Source organism: Halichoerus grypus, chromosome 6 (genome assembly GCF_964656455.1).
Source record: "Halichoerus grypus chromosome 6, mHalGry1.hap1.1, whole genome shotgun sequence".
NCBI lineage: Eukaryota > Metazoa > Chordata > Mammalia > Carnivora > Phocidae > Halichoerus > Halichoerus grypus.
Window position 1 is genome coordinate 163,721,360 of NC_135717.1, and position 16,178 is coordinate 163,737,537.

The 16,178-nt window shown below is 38.0% G+C and overlaps 1 protein-coding gene across 2 annotated transcripts; it reads left to right on the forward strand.

Annotated features, from left to right (window-relative positions):
• Nucleotides 1–222: 222 nt before the first annotated feature.
• TMEM263 (transmembrane protein 263) lies at nucleotides 223–15,479 on the forward strand. 2 transcript variants are annotated; one of them, XM_036083153.2, is made up of 4 exons: nucleotides 223–470; nucleotides 7,503–7,541; nucleotides 8,783–8,849; nucleotides 12,554–15,479. In XM_036083153.2, the coding sequence occupies exons 3-4, from the start codon at nucleotides 8,789–8,791 to the stop codon at nucleotides 12,838–12,840; spliced, it is 348 nt and encodes a 115-aa protein (XP_035939046.1). In that variant the 5' UTR covers nucleotides 223–470; nucleotides 7,503–7,541; nucleotides 8,783–8,788; the 3' UTR covers nucleotides 12,841–15,479. The 2 variants fall into 2 exon arrangements, with proteins under 2 accessions (XP_035939046.1, XP_035939047.1); XM_036083154.2 differs by lacking the exon at nucleotides 7,503–7,541.
• Nucleotides 15,480–16,178: the final 699 nt, after the last annotated feature.

Here is a 16,178-nt window from a genome sequence, read left to right on the forward strand (position 1 = left end):
GCCCAGGACAAGGCGCGCGCGCAGGCAGGCCAGGGGTTCCCGCGGAGGCACCCAGCGGGCCAAGGGGCGGGAGCAGGCCGCCGGGGGCGCCGCGCGTGCGCACGTTCGGAGGCGGCCGGCTGGGGGCTGCTGGGAGGGCAGAGCAGTTCGAGAAACGGGTGGGCGTGTGCCGGGTGTGTGCGGGAGGGGCCTGGGGTGCGCGTGCGCGTCGGGGCCGGAGCCGCGGGAGGAGGCGGGAGCTGAGGAGGCGGCGGAGGGGGCGGGTCGCGTCCGGCGCCACGTCCGCAGGCAGAGGCCGCTGCTGGCGCCGTCGCCAACGGAGTCTTCAGGCTCCAAAGCTTGAGGAGGCGCTTGCCGAACCCGCAACTGCCCGGGACTGTGCCAGTCGCTCAGGCCACCGCAGCCCTCTTCGGTGCTGCCCGCTCCCTCTGCCCAGCCCCGGCTCCAGGCGACAACCCTCGACCTCGGAGGTGAGTAAGTGGGGCTGGGAGGGCGGGGGGCGCCGTCCTGGCTTCCTGTCCTCCTCTCTGTCGCCTTCTTCCGTTAGCTCTCCTGCACCTCACCACCCCCGGGCCTGGCTTCCCCGAGCGGAGCCTTCTGGGGGGGACTGAGCGGGAAAGGGGGAGGGGCGGGACGATGTTGGGGGCGAACGGAGGTTCGCTGGCGGGGTGGTTATTCTTTACGTGTCCCGGACTCCCCAGCGGTGGTTTGTGACTGGGGACTCCTTGGAAGCCTCCGCTTCACTTCTTAGCTCCTTGGGTGTCAGGCTGGGGGGATGGGGGTGGGAGGGCGTCAGCAGCTTGGGAGAGGAGAGGGATGCGGCTGGGGGGCTGTGTGCTGGGCTTCCCCACCACACTAACTCCTGACCTGTTGATAAACCGCTCTCTTGGGTTCAGGCACACAAGCCTTGGTCCCCAGTGCGCTTCCCACGTAGGAAGGCTCTACTCTCACGCCTGACCGAAAGCTGAAAGTGTGGAATGGAGAGAGGCGCTGACGGCGCCAGGGGTGACTGGGGACCGATGGAGTACCCGTCGGTGCCATCATTGCCTCCCGAGTCTAAATAAAAACCGTGCCTGCTAGGCACACGCAGCTTCGAGACTGGTCCCCAAGCTCCCACTTCCAATCAGATCCCCGCCTAAACAGGTCGCCTTTTCTATATGAGAAGACAAATTCTGGAACCCTATGGGAGTGGGGGTGTGCTTGGTGTACAACGTGGAGCAGAGGGAGGAGGTGCTGAGCTTAGCCCTAGTCACGGCTTCTCCAGGGTCATTTTCTGCCTCTCCTGCCACGTCACTCCCTCTGCTAAAGAAAAAGACTTGCTTGTGACTAAAGAGATCAGTGGGGGGAGAAGGGGCCGCTGGGAAAGGTTTAGAAACACCTGAAGAGGAGAGTTCTTATTTTGTTTATTACGCCCTTGTGAACACTTGTGCTAATTCCAAATGAAAATACTTTATTTGCTATATGCGATTGCTTAACCTTTAGGACATCCACTGGTGTGGCTGCTCTAAGGGGCTCCCAGGAATATTGATACCACATCAACAGGTCTGTGTTTGCATGTATGTGGGCATGTCTGCTTTTTCAAAGAACTGGGGAAGTAGTCTTTAATAAACCTATATGCACTCTATTTTGACTTTTTTTCCCCCACTTTTATTTCTTTAGTCTATGTTATGGCAGATGTACCAGAAACCAAGTTCAATAAAAATGTGTCCATATATAGAGAATATCATTAGAAAAGTTTAAGGATAGATGGAAAAGTTTCTGTGTGTGTGTGTGTGTGTGTGTTTAACTTCAGGAAAATCTTTACCTGTCTTTGTTTCAGTCATTGAGTACTTGCTGTTTTTGCTACTTCCTGAAGATACCTCACTGGATTACATGTAAACACCTCCAGAGTAGGGCCTTCACATGCTTGTTCTCGTTGTAACCTCAGTGCCTAACACAGTGTCTGATATGGTAGGGACACAAGTATCTGTTGAACTAATGAGGTATAATTTAGTGAAGATGACTGATGTACTGGTTATCTGGTTTGATAGCTTATTGTAATTCTGCTTAATGTTTCATTTAAAGGCAACACTTAAAAAATTGCCATTTTGATACTCTCAGTTGTTACTGTCACTAAGGTGGTCACTTAAGACAGATTACTTTTTCTTTCCTGCCAGATTCAGTGCATTTCTTGTAGCCTGTTTTCTGTTGATTTAATGGGCGGGGGCCGTGTTTAAAATCAGCCTGTTCAGGATAGTTGGTTAACTAGAGAAACCTAAACACAGTAAGCTGGTGTTTTAATATACACTGCTTATTGGTGTATGTGTGTTAAAGTTCTGTATAAATGTATTTTTGAAACTCCTTGTAGTTATTTGGCAAAGAAGCTAAAACGGGAGTGAGGATGTGGCAAAGTTCCTATATATAGAATGTGTAGAAGAATTTAGCTAATTCATTTATAGTCTTTTTCTTATAGGAAATTGGTACTTACTATTTAATAACAGGTTTTTGAAATGGCTTTGAAGGTAAACTGTTGTGTATTGTATTTTGTAGTTAGGCTTCATATAATGTGTTAGTGCTATTTAACTTCCTTTGGTACACAAAGGGGTGTTTAGCCATAGGCAAATTTGTGCACTATTTTCAAAGTTTGTTTTCACCATTAATGAAAACTTTATGTATCAAATGTTGTAGATATCCACAAACAATACGGATTCATCTGTTTTCCTTAAAAAAAAAAAGGTTCCTAAGAGGCATTTGTTTACTTATTTCTATTATTGGAAGAAATTACCCTCTAGGGAATAGTGTTGTTATTAATCCTTGCTCAGTATACTTGCCAGCTGCTATATCTATGATACTATTGTACTGAACAAGAATTATTTCTCCTTGGCCTAAAATGCCTAATGTAACTACTGGTGAATTGTAGTCTACAGCGAAGAAGTCTTTAACATTTCACAATTTCTTAAAAAAAAAAAACAAAACACTTATAACCAGTTTTAGTTGGTACTCTAAATTTCACGTTAGGACCAAGTAGTAAAACTGATTTATGTCCATAGAATAAGTTCAGTTATTTGTCCTGATCTAAAGGTTGTTTTCTGTTTTTATTGCCTTCCTTAGGAAGGTACTTTTTTAAAATAGAAACTGTGTGTATTACGAATTCCTAGAGAGCAGATCATTTTTTGGGTTTTGCATGAAATAAATTGATAAGTGCCAAGAAAGTGTGTCACCTTTGGGGTAAACTGGTTTAGAGAAGTCCTGTGTGTGCTGAATCACACTGAAATCTCAGAGCCTGACCGGGTGTCTAGCACATAGTAGGGACCCAAGTATATATTGAACTAATAATTCAGTGAGTTTAGGGCAGATGGTTTACATAGAATTTAATAATTTTGTTTAAGGGTAACATTTAAATGGTCATTTTGACACTTTTCCTGCCAGTTGTTACTTGTCTCCATGTGTGTACTTTTAAATTTTACAAGCAGATTATTTACCTTTCCCAGTTTTAAGAGATTAGGAGTGTGTTTGTGTTCAGAATTACCAATTTAAGAGAAACAAGACCCCTGTAATGATGATCATGAACAGGATGGTAATATAAAAAATAGTTCTCCTTAGTGATAAAGTGGTAGCATCTGTAAAGAGGTAATATCACTAAAAGTTTGGCACATATATGTGTGTAGGGGTTGGGAATGATTTATGTTAGTAAAAAGTACAGGTGGCATTACAGATAGTTAAGGATTTTAACAAAAATACTTTTTACAAGGTATTTGATGCCTTATGACCAAATTAGGAATTTAGAAAACAACAATATTTCAAATACGTGCAGCTTTTACATAATTTTTACTACCCTAAGAGTTCTAGAGGAATTTTAATACTGCATACTTGCTGTTAACACCAATGATGTATAAGAAACTCAGACATTAAAAAATATGTATACAAAACAATCCCTGTGGCCTCTTAGGATTTCAGAGCCCTCTAATACCAAGTTCCTCTGTTCTTGTTAGCCAGGCTTCTAGCCTGGCAGGACTCCAGATTTTCTGTTTTACTGTTTATTGATAATCCTCCTGGTAACTGTCACTAACAATATTAAATGTATCTGTGGATATTTCTGTATTATAGTATCTAGATTCTTACATTTCAAGCTCTTCTCCCAAAAATACACCTAACTTAAAAGCAGAATAAATTCAAGAGGGTTGGGTGTGTGGTGGGCTGGGAAGAGAGAGCTGGTAAATCTGAGACTATATCCTGAAGAAGTTCCAAGCAAGAATGAAATTTCTTGAGAGTCTGGTTATCCTAAAATATTCCCAAGCACTTTTCAATTATCTTTTTAATTTGTGTATATTTAAACACAAAAAGTATTTTAAGTTACTGTGTAGTAAAATGCATGCATCATGTCTCTCCTGTGGTTCTTGAAGCCACGGGCGTACTACTGCTTACTCTTAAGTAAGAACATTTGAAAAACACAATTCTAGCTTAAAGTATTTTTTTAACAAAAAATTTGGACCATATATTGGTATGTATCTTTTCTTGTGATGCTTAAAATTAATGTAGCTACAGATGATAATTTTATCCCACTTATTCCACAAATACTGTGTGTCAGCTTACAACAAAACATATTCTAACAAAATGATAAGAATATAAATAAGATACTCAAATTGCAGACCAACCAGGGAGAACAGCAAATGAGTGGGGGTCTTGAGGTGTGGAGTTGGGGGAAAATAGGACAACTAGGCAGGCCACAGGAACCTCATCCCAGGCTTAAGCTGGGATTTTACCTGTAAGCTTCCTGGAAGTCAGAGGGAAAAGGGAGATACCACATCTTTCTTTGTATCTTTTAAGTAGGAAAGTACATAGATCTCAAAGAGAAGAAAGCATTGTAAATCTGTTGCGGAAACAAAAGTTTTTCTGAATACCGCTAAAGAAATTTCTTACGTGGAGCTCCGTATCAGAGCTATCGAGTGATATAGTAGGTAATTTCTTTACAGTGCAGTACAATGTAGTAAATAGCCTGCATAAGGCTCTCTTGTCAGGGTTTCCTTACTAAGGACATAACCGAGAATTAAACTCAGTGATGTCATTTTCTTCAAATCTGCATTTTGTGATTTAAGTATGTTGTTTTTTAGATCACCTTGATTTGAGGATAAAAACCTAAAAAAAACTAAGATAAAAACTAGGTAGATGAACTGCATAATCTTTGGAAGTACGCTTTTTGAATATCACTGATTTCTAAGACTTAAAATACATAATTTTCTTTAGGTACGAAAGCAATACATGTTTATGGTAGGAAATTAAAATACAGATGTTAAATATATATATATATATATATATCTATATATAAAGGGGGATGATATTTCTCTTTCTCTGTAGCGCGCTCTCTCTCTGTGTCTCTGTCTCTTCGCTCTCTATATATTTCTACTCCCTAGTGGCAGTCTTTTTCAACATTTTGGTGTACTTTCTTTCAGTCTTTTCATGTGCATTTAAAAAAATTGGATTATATGATATATGCCTTTTATATTCTCTGAATGTAACATTAGCATTTCCCCATAGTATTTGGTCTTCATAAATTATTTTAATGTCTGCCTTGTGAGTCTCTAGGAAGCTTACAAATTCATCTCTTGCCTTCCATGAGGCTATACTCACTTGCACACTTCCACATGTATTTTGTATTTTGTTTGTTTTTGCTGGCTTCTCTTTCACTCACCTCTTAAATATGAGCAGTCCAGTTAAGGTTATCAGTCTACTTCTCTCTTCATTCTTTTCCTTGATCATATCACCATCCCCCACATTTGTACCTATCACTTCAAACCACTCTCAGGGCCTCAGCTCTAACTCAGACTTCATGCTGAGTTTTAGACCCCTTAAATCCACTTGCCTGCTAAACATGTCCTGTAGATGCCCTGAAGGCATTTCAAATCGAGCTGTTCAAAAACAAGTCCTTTCATCATACATATAGTCAATAGTAATGTATTGCACGCTTCTATTTTAGAGGGTAGATCTCATGTTAAGTATTCTTGCCACAATAAAATAAAAATTTTAAAAAGTCCTTCATCTTTTCTCAGAAGTGGTTTCTTGTCTCCTGCCCCTTGTCTTCATCATCTTTGTCTACTTAGTTGCTCACACTAGAAATTTTCCATCCTATGTTTTCCTTTTATCTCATATTAATACCCAAGCTGTGTTCTACTTCATACAAAAAATTCAAGTATTTGTCTATCATACATCTGGCATTGAAAAGGGCTCTGGGGATGGAGCAGTGAACAAAACCAAGTCTTGTTCTCATGGAGCTTACATTCTAATTGTGGGAGACACAAAGTAAACATATGTATTTATATTTATATATAAATATTTGATATATATGATATATATATATATAAATCATATATATATTAAGTGAAAGTAAGAGCAATGAAGAAAATTGAGCAGGGTTAGGTGAAAATGATAGGGAAAGGAGTAGGAGGGTGCTAATCTAGTGTAAGGTGGTCTGGGAAGATCTCTGTTAAGGGGACATTTGCATAAAGAACTGAAGGAAGTAAGGAAGCAAGCCATGCACATATCTTGGGGAAGAGCCTTTCAGGGGAGGGTGAGCAGGGAAACCCGTGTTGCTAGACTGGTATGAGTGAGAGGCAGAGGGAGATGCTATCAGAGTATTAGATGTCAGGCCTCAACTCTGGATTTTATTCTGAACAAAACAGGAAGCAGTTGTAGGGGTTTAAGCAGAGTGTGACACGGCCAGACTGAAGGAAGAGCAGAGGTAGAAGCTCAGAGGCCAGTTAAGAGACTTTGTAGCAACCCAAGTAAGAGATACGATAGTAATTGAAAGTGATAGATAGTAATTGAAAGTGGTAGCCGTAGAGGTGATGAGAAGTGGTTGTGTTCTGGATTTATGTAGGCAACAGAGTTTACTGATGATTAGATGGGAATGTAAAAAACAGGAAATCAAGGGTGACACCTAGGTTTTTGCCCAAACACTTATTTATACAGGAAAAACTGGCAGAGATTAAACTGTTTATTCTATCTCACTGAACTTCTAAAGTAGCCACTTTACTGTGTTTAATCTCTCTGTCCTTCACCTGTTCTTTTTTTTTTTTTTAATTGTAGAAAGATCAAGCGTGAGTGGGGGAGGGGAGAGGGACAGAGGGAGAGAGAGAATCTCAAGCAGATGCACTGTGCGCAGAGCCTGACACGGGGCTCAATCCCACAACCCCAGAGACCATGACCTGAGCCAAATCAGGAGTCAGCCACTTAACCGACTGAGCCACCCAGGCGCCCTGCCTTCTTCATCTGTTCTTGCTTCATTTAGCTTCTTAAAGCACAGTTCTGACGATGTTACTGTCATCGCTCCTCTTTGCCTACCCATAGAAGGATAAAGTCAATTCATATTACAAAGATGAACTTGCAGATGTCTTTTATAAAGCAACTCTAATCTTTTGAAATGGTGGTCTTTTTCTTTTTTAAATTACAAGATATATGTGGGAAAATTAATTTTTTTTAAAATTATTTTTCTTTCTCTTTATTTCATTTTTCTTTTTTTTTTTAAGGAAAATTAATTTTTTCAAGGGATTCTGAATTAGGAAAAGGTAAGTCTTTTAGTTGGGATTTGTGGGATATGTACAGAAAGGCAGTTTTGAAATGTATGCAATTGCTATCATACCTGTTTTTTAAGTAAGCTTTATGCCCAGTGTGGGGCTTGAACTCATGACCCTGAGATCAAGAGTCACATGTTCTACAGACTGACCCAGCCAGGCACCCCCCATCACACTTGTTTTTAAAGTCCAGTTAACATATGTAAGATGTATGTGTGTATATAATTTCTCCATATTTCTGTTCATGGTATGGTAGCATCTGTTGATTGGTTGATCAGCCAGGTGATCTGCATTTGTGTGTGTATGGTGTACAGATCCTGGGAACACAGTGGTGACCAAGCTAAACAGTCTCTCCTCTTGGATTAACAGTTCAGTGGGGAAGAAGGTGGCTCCACGGTAGTTTTTCATCAGGAAGAGATACACATATTCTGTTAGGAATTTCTGCATATTTTGTTTTAAATTTGTTAAATAGTATTCTAATACTTGTAGTATTGGAGTACTAGTATTCCAATCTTGACTTGTTTTAATCTTTTCTTAGTCAAGTGAATATAAAAGCAAATATTTTAAGATAGTAAAGGAAATTGGGAAAAGAAAGTTTAACTGTTTTTTTTATCCCAGTGTAGCTTATTTTATTTCTTGGGTTCTTTTACTACTCATACTAAGGACATAAGCACATACGTATTTTTTTCCATACATTTTGAGTTCTTTTGCTACCTGTATTTGTAAGAGCTCTAAAAACAACAATAAAAAAGTAATCAAAGTCCATCTCTTAATGATTCAGATTGGTGATGTCATCTTTGTAGGGTATCATGATTTTTAGAAAATTTTCAATAGAACATTTTTTTTAGTCATAGTATAGGTTTTCCTTAAGTCTGTTGTGAAATAAATTACAGTTAAGTTAACCAATACTCTGTAGGAGGAAGCACTTAAGATTTTTGTCGCCAACCCTGACTTTCCAATTTTCTTTCAATTAGTAAGCATCAGTAACAACATAGGAAAGCTTGTACCATGCTTGTTAGCTCTTTGGTTGGTGTTTGAGATAAGATTTTTATTGTCCACTAGTGTAATTAAAAGTATTTCTTAAACACCATAAAGTAGGAGAGAAATAGGATGTAGTTTCACAAGAAGTGTTTTAAAATGTTGTTTATATGAATAAAGTTAAGTCTTAATTGAGCATGTGCTAAGAGGTCACCTCACAGGTTGAGGTTATAATGAAATGTGTATGTGTTTTTTAGGAGATCATGAATCAGGCAGATAAAAATCAAGAACTCCCATCATACCTTAGTGATGAACCACCAGAAGGTAAGTATGCATCCGACATACTAAGAACGGAAACAAACATCCTACTGAAATAAAATTCTGATTGTTTTTATTAAATTTAAAGTAACAATCTGTTTACCTTGTCAGTGAATATGTTCCAAAAATAATTGAAGATAAACATTTTTAGCTTCTAAGAAGAAAGCACAGATATTGCTGAATGGGGACACCACGCAACTGTTTTATTATATAAGATCTATTCTTTTGCTACTTTTTATTAAGACCATTTCACAAGTTAGAGTACCCTTTCATTTGTAAAGAATGGGTGTAGGGTGCAGAGGAAGGATGGACTATGTTTTTTTTTCATGTCATGAATATAAAAACTCAATTCAAGAGGCCCTTGAGGTTTGTTATTAAGCTGTTATCATTGGTAGTTCTTCCTGTATTAATACATGGTCTTAGGGTCTGCTTAAATTTAAATTCTCTTTTGGTTTGAAAATTGTGACATCATGAGTCATTTTCTTACCTAAACTTCAGAAATCCTTGAAAACGCTAACTGCATACGTGAATGTCTTGATTATATACAGAAAATGACTATAGGCATTTTCTATTTATGGTTTTGGTGTAGAACATTATTAAACTTAAACCAAATAGTAATTTCCTTCGACAACTGCATGTTTATATAGCACAGTCCTAATAGGTAAGATAGAGAATCAAAGTGAAGAATAAGGGATGAAGTGGCCAGCAGACCAGACTGCAGTTGCAGATAGACTAGTGTCTCTGGGAAGAGGGGAGAGCTGGAAGTTGTGACTCTGGGTATTTTATTTTCTTCCCAGTTACCCACTGTCCAGAATTTTCTTCCTGTATTTCTTATGTTGGTAGACAAAAATGAAATTGCTAGGAAAACACAATGAAAAGTTTGTACTTAAGCCTAAAAGAAGATGGAGGTAGGTAGGTGAGGTGATAAGTTTTTGTTTGGTGGCAGAATAGCCTGGAAAATTATTAGTTCAGCTGTTTTCTTGACTTACTTTTTTAGGTCTAGAACCCTAGAGTTTTGAAAAGAAAAGTTAGGGCTTAATGAGAAAGTTAATAAGGACTTTGTAGGGATAAAGTCAGGAAAGAGATAAAGACAGCATGCTTGTCAAGGAAGAGAAAGTGCTTTAGTAATATCTTTATATGGCAACCTGCTAAACCAAAGTAGTCTACAGAGCAGATACTTTATATGGTGGTAATTAAGAGCACACTGTAATTAAAGAGATCAACAGCATTAATATTTATCTGCTTTGACAAAGAAAAATTGTCTTCATCAAACGCATGTGCACCAAATTTGGCATAGCAGGATAATACTAATGAGGGTATTCAGCATGAGGCAGTTATCTGTTTTATCCTCAAGTCAGGATTTTTTTCCTTTTCCTAGTGTTAGTGACCTTGATTACAAAAGAATTACCATTATGTAACCCTTTCCATCATAATTTTATAATTAACATATTCAAATGCTTTTCCACATCTTGTCTTTTATTTCAACTCTTTAATTATATTAAAAAATAATTTTATTTATTTATTTCAGAGAAAGAGTGCATGTGCTTGCACAAGCATGCGGGGGTAGCGGGGCACAGAGGGAGAAGCAGACTTCCTGCTAAGCAGAGAGCCTGATGTGGGGCTCGATCCCAGGATGCTGGGATCGTAACTTGAGCCAAAGGCAGATGCTTAACCAACTGAGCCACCCAGGCGCCCCTAGTTAAAAATTTGTATTAACTATGCTTATTACTCAAATAGCTTCAGTTAAGAATTTGGTTTTTATAAATTTAGCCATTGCTATATCTTTGTGAACTATTTTGACGAGTCAGTGATATTTTCATACTTGTGATATGATGTAAAACCTCTAAGCAATGGAAGGAAAATCTTTATCAAGGTAAATTTGTGCTGTATTAGAAAAGCTCAATTTTCAGAATTTTTTCTCCATCAAGTATTATCAGTTTCCCGTTGTTGTCTTCTCTGATAACATTCTGCTATGAGTTAGTAGCTTTGGTAGTCCTAGTTGGGCCTGTGTACCCAAGAATTTACTTTTCTTTGTGTGAGTTGTACCTTTTCAGTGATTAAAGCCTGAACTATTTAGTGACCAAGTAGTTTCCCACAAAGTTTAGAAAAATATAAACACCATTGCTTACGTGTTGTTGCTGCCTAAATCATTAGATTACAAAGGAGAAAAGACCTAGGTTTGTTTGAGGTTGATGCAAGCAAATTTTTATGAAATCTTCCTGTTAGTTATTTTATGGCTGAGTTTGAGGTTACATACCAACTTGAATGACTCTATTCAAAATGAAACAAACCAGAGAACAAACTCATGACTTTATAAATAAATCTGAATTTTTCATACTGGTATTACCTTTTCTGGAGTAAAAGAGTGTTTACAGACTAGATGTTTAAATCACATACTCTCTCTCTCCTGTAAGAATTACTGACGCAGTGAAAGTATTAAGCATAGCTGTAGTTTCTCAACACTACAAAAAATGATTTTAGGTAAGTAACAGGATTTTAAGATATGAATAATTATCCTATTTTTAGATAGCATTAGCTCTTTAAATACATTATTAAAATGCAAATAGAACAGATACCCACATATATTTAAATTAGTGGTTCTCAAACTTTCTGGCTTTTCCACTTTTAAAAATTGAGGACCCCAAAAAGCTTGTGTCTTTGTTGATATTTGCCATATAAATAATAAAAACTGAGAAATTAAATATTTTATTCATTAAAAACCCCAATAGACCCATTACATATTAACATGATTAACATAGTTTTTTTTATTTTTAATTTTTTATTTTAAAGATTTTATTTTTCAACAGAGAGAGAGGCAGCGAGAGAGGGAACACAAGCAGGGGGAGTGGGAGAGGGAGAAGCTGGCTTCCTGTGGAGCAGGGAGCCCAATGTGGGACTCAGTCCCAGGACTCTGGGATCATGACCTGAGCTGAGGGTAGACCCCCCAACAACTGAGCCACCCAGGTGCCCTAACATAGTTTTTAAAAGCAAAAAAAAAAAAAAAATGTGAACAGGGTGGGTGACATTGTTTTTAAATTTTTGCAAATCTCTTTAATGTTAGGGTTAATAGAAGACATCTAGTTTCTCACAGCTGCTTCTGTGTTTAGTCTCTTGTGTTACTACACATCATTTAGATTCTGGAAAATTCTGTAGACTTGTGAATGAATGTGAAAGAATAAAAGTGAAAGGATAAATGCCATGTTATTATTATGAAAATAATTTTTATCCTGCAGAGCCCCTGAAATGGTCTTGTGGATACCCGGGGGTCCCAGGCCATACCTTGAGAACCAGTGCTTTAAATGAAGAAGGTTGTTTCAGTGATGATTGAATTCTGTCAAGGAAATGAAGGCTAAATATATTTATCTTCTTATTTTTTCATGCTCCTTTTAGGACATAAAGATTATTAACAGCAGCAAAACTGTAAATCAAGAAAACATTTAAATTTAGATTCTATTTTATGAAAGTTGTCTAGTCCCAAAAGCATTTTTTCTCATAGATAATAAGACTTAGCATTGGACCAAGGTGTTTTAAAAACATGTACAACCTTAGCTTTGAGGGAAGAGGTTTTTAGTGTCTTGATCGGATTTGTATTTATGTGGTTCACCTTATCAAAACAACCTCCTGATTGTTAGGAAGTCTTAGGGTACTTAAGGATTTGTACTGCTCTTATAAAGACTTATATTGACGGTCTTCGTATTTTCTCTCATTAGGTTCAATGAAAGATCACCCACAGCAGCAACCAGGCATGTTGTCCCGTGTGACTGGCGGTATCTTCAGTGTTACAAAGGGAGCCGTTGGTGCCACCATTGGTGGTGTGGCTTGGATTGGTGGGAAGAGTCTGGAGGTGACCAAAACAGCTGTTACCACTGTGCCTTCCGTGGGAATAGGGCTGGTGAGAGGGGGCGTGTCTGCTGTGGCTGGAGGCGTCACAGCTGTTGGGTCTGCTGTTGTAAACAAAGTGCCCTTAACGGGAAAGAAGAAAGACAAATCTGACTAAAGTATGGAGATACACTCGCTCTCCACAGCATTATGATGCCAGTGGCATTGAATTGCTAAATTACGGACTACAACCAAGTCACCTGTTTGGACGTTTATCTTCTAAACTGCTGTGTTGAAAGTATTGATGACTGGCTTTTGTCTAAAAAGAAGAGACCAATACTAGCACAGTGTATGAAGGTTTCTCATACTTAAATTCCAGCTTTTTATCTGGTAAAATGTTACACTTATTCAGTTGTAACTGAAGATATGGTATATTTGATATTTACTATAAGTCTTTCAGTTTAACTAAAAAATGTGAAAGTTGAATTTAGTTGATCTTTACAGTTCCATATGTATAATGTGCCAGGTAACTCATTTGCCCCTTAAGAAGGGAACCTTGAATTACATAAACTGTACCTTTGATGTGCCTAATAGTTTCAGATGTCTTAGTTTTTTTTATAACCATAGTTGATTAGGCCAAGAGGCATTCTTTTCTTAAGCTGGTAAAAGTAGCAGGAATTTAGAGCAATTTAAAAGAAGAGATAAATGGTTTTATGATACTGAGTGTTAACCATCTTTTGCTAGATACGCATTACATTAATCATTGATGCCTTATAAAACATCTTTTCTAATACCCTAAACATGTGCAGTTCTTAGAACTATATATGGATTCTTTTAAAAATTGTGAAATTAGTTTTCCCTCATAAGAATCTCAGGAGTATTGGGGTAAAGGCATTTCTTGCTCTCAGCAGATAAGGTAGTGCTTGTAGGCATTTTGTTAACTGTCAGTGTAGTTACCGGCCAAGGTTATGCTTCAACCTGGTTTCATACTCCATCTTTAATACACCTCACAGTGCCTAAGGAATATTTCTTTGCTGGTCATAAGCTATCTTGGAAGTTTCATATTAAGGAGGAACAAATAATTTTAAATTCTTAAGAATCACCTAAAGCATCCAAGATATAAAAAATCTTCACGCCAATTTTATCTTTAGGATGGCTTAAAATGTTAGCAGTACCCCTTTTGAAAATCACAGTAAAAGCAGCCACAAATACTTGGGAGCTGACTTTTAAATCGAAATGAAATAGGCTCTACAGATTAGTTTCGAATGTAAAGTAATAAGTGCTGTCAGTGGTTTGTAGACTTTTAAAATGTTATCTTACAATCCTTTGAAGAAGTCGTAGACTTTGTACTATTTCCAAGTCAACTTCAGGCAGGGAATTGAAGTTTTTTATTGTGGATGATAAGTGTGTCATGTCTTCTTAACATGTCTCATCATGTCTCATTCATTGTCAAAGAATATGACTTAGCTGGAATTCATTTTTTATTTCATATTCAGTTTCATAAAAATTTTAAAAGTGGCACATATATATTTGGCATTCCTCTTAACTAAGGGTTATAATTCAAGCCTGAAAAATCTTAGTTTTCTTTATACTTAAGTCTGGAAATTTGCCTCCATTTTGCAGAAGTGTGTGTGTGTGTGTGTGTGTGTGTGTGTGTGTAGGAAAGGAGGTGATGCTCTAGAGTAAGGCAGAATACATCCTTGAGAACTTAAAACAGATCACTCCAACACCCAAGGCTTAAATGTTTGTTTCTAAACCACTAAGAGTTTTACATTAATAATGTGGAACAACAAATGGATAAGAACATAACTTTTAAAAGCTTTCATAAACACCAGTAGGGATCTTAAGCAAACCTACAAAGGTTCTTGAACCTACCGCTACATAGAAAACTGAAAAGTTGTGGAGTTCATCAGAAATTAAATGGTCGTTTATTTCATGCACTATGATTTAAGGTATATTTGTTGGTATATCCGGTCAAATGTCATAATCAGCAAAAGGGATTTTTAAAAGAAACTCCAGAGTTAATAGATGAACACTAAACAGTGATCTAAATAATGGTATTGGAGAACTTGTTTCCTGCTATTTGAAAGAAATTATTGCTTCATTGCTAGTTTATATTTCTAATTTATCTTCTATAGTCATAGGTTCTGCTGTGCTTTGTACCTGAATTTCTAAACACAGGCTTTAGTTTACTGTGTGCTTGCATATTTATTTTCAACCTTGCTTGTCTTTAAAATTGCTTGAGGAAAAATGGTTGTAATTTCTGCCACCTGGTAGAAAAGCCACCTGGTACATTTTATCTCATCAAGTTTGTTTTAAACTCTGAACTATAACTTTATTCAGGGGAGGCTTTTGCAAGGATGGCAGAGAAGTGTACAAATGAATGGTTAGTTGTAGAGGTTCTTGTTGCAATGAACTTGCCATTTGATGATATGTACAGCTGCACACTTGAGTCTTTTCCAGTTTATTTGCGTAGACTTAGCAGCTTGACCTGTGAAACAGTACTGGTTCACTTCAAGAAACTAAGGTTGATACATACACTTGGAGGCGTCTGTTATTCAGTGTATCTTTTGAGTGGGTATTTGGCACAATGAGGATGAACTTGTGTGACCCACTTGAATGACTGATCTAATAATGTTGACATGAGTCCTGTACTTAGTGAAATGTCAGATGAAGATGACTGGTGATTAATAAAATTTTTTTTGTATTAAAGGAATGGGAAAAGAATACATAAATCTGTTAATAAAGCACTATGATCTGCAAAAGATGAAATGTTTCATAAAGATCTAAGGAAATAAAGGAAATTTAAAGGAAAAACAGGGCAGTCTTAGAATTTTTATAGTTCAGAAAGTACTGTAGTCAGTTTTTAATTTTTGATACTAATGCAAAACATGACAAAACATCTTTGAGTATGTATTTTGATACCAAGACAATGAAATGCAAATATATTTTAGTCAACTCTGATGAAGATTAAAAATGCAGATTTTTAGGTTTTACCCCAACTTTCTGAACCTCTGCAGGGTGGGGCCCAGGACTGCAATTTAACAGCCTCCACAGGTGATTCTTGTCTACAATTTGGGATCTGATGGAGAAGTAGAGAGCACTTTACTCTGTCCTAAGTAACTATGGAACCAACTTGCACCCCCCACTAGACAGAAGTGACTCAAAGAGATGGGAACCAGTTGGAGGAAGGTAGAAAATGGATATATACTGGGTATCTACTTACCTGCCAGGTGCTGTCCATACATTATCTGATTTAGTCAGTGCTGGGGAAGTACCTCTTTTTACAAATACGAAACAGGCTTTCCGTGTTAGCAATTTCCCATTATCACTTTTTTTTTTTTAAGATTTTATTTATTTATTTGAGAGAGAGAGAATGCGAGAGAGAGAGCACATGAGAGGGGGGAGGGTCAGAGGGAGAAGCAGACTCCCCGCCGAGCAGGGAGCCCGATGCGGGACTCGATACAGGGACTCCAGGATCATGACCTGAGCCGAAGGCAGTCGCTTAACCAACTG

Excerpts from the sequence above, each read along its gene's own strand:
- TMEM263 (XM_036083153.2), top strand. The coding sequence starts at position 8,789 with ATGAATCAGGCAGATAAAAATCAAGAACTCCCATCATACCTTAGTGAT. Across the intron at positions 8,850-12,553 it reads TAGTGATGAACCACCAGAAG|GTTCAATGAAAGATCACCCA; the intron begins GTAAGTATGCAT and ends TTCTCTCATTAG.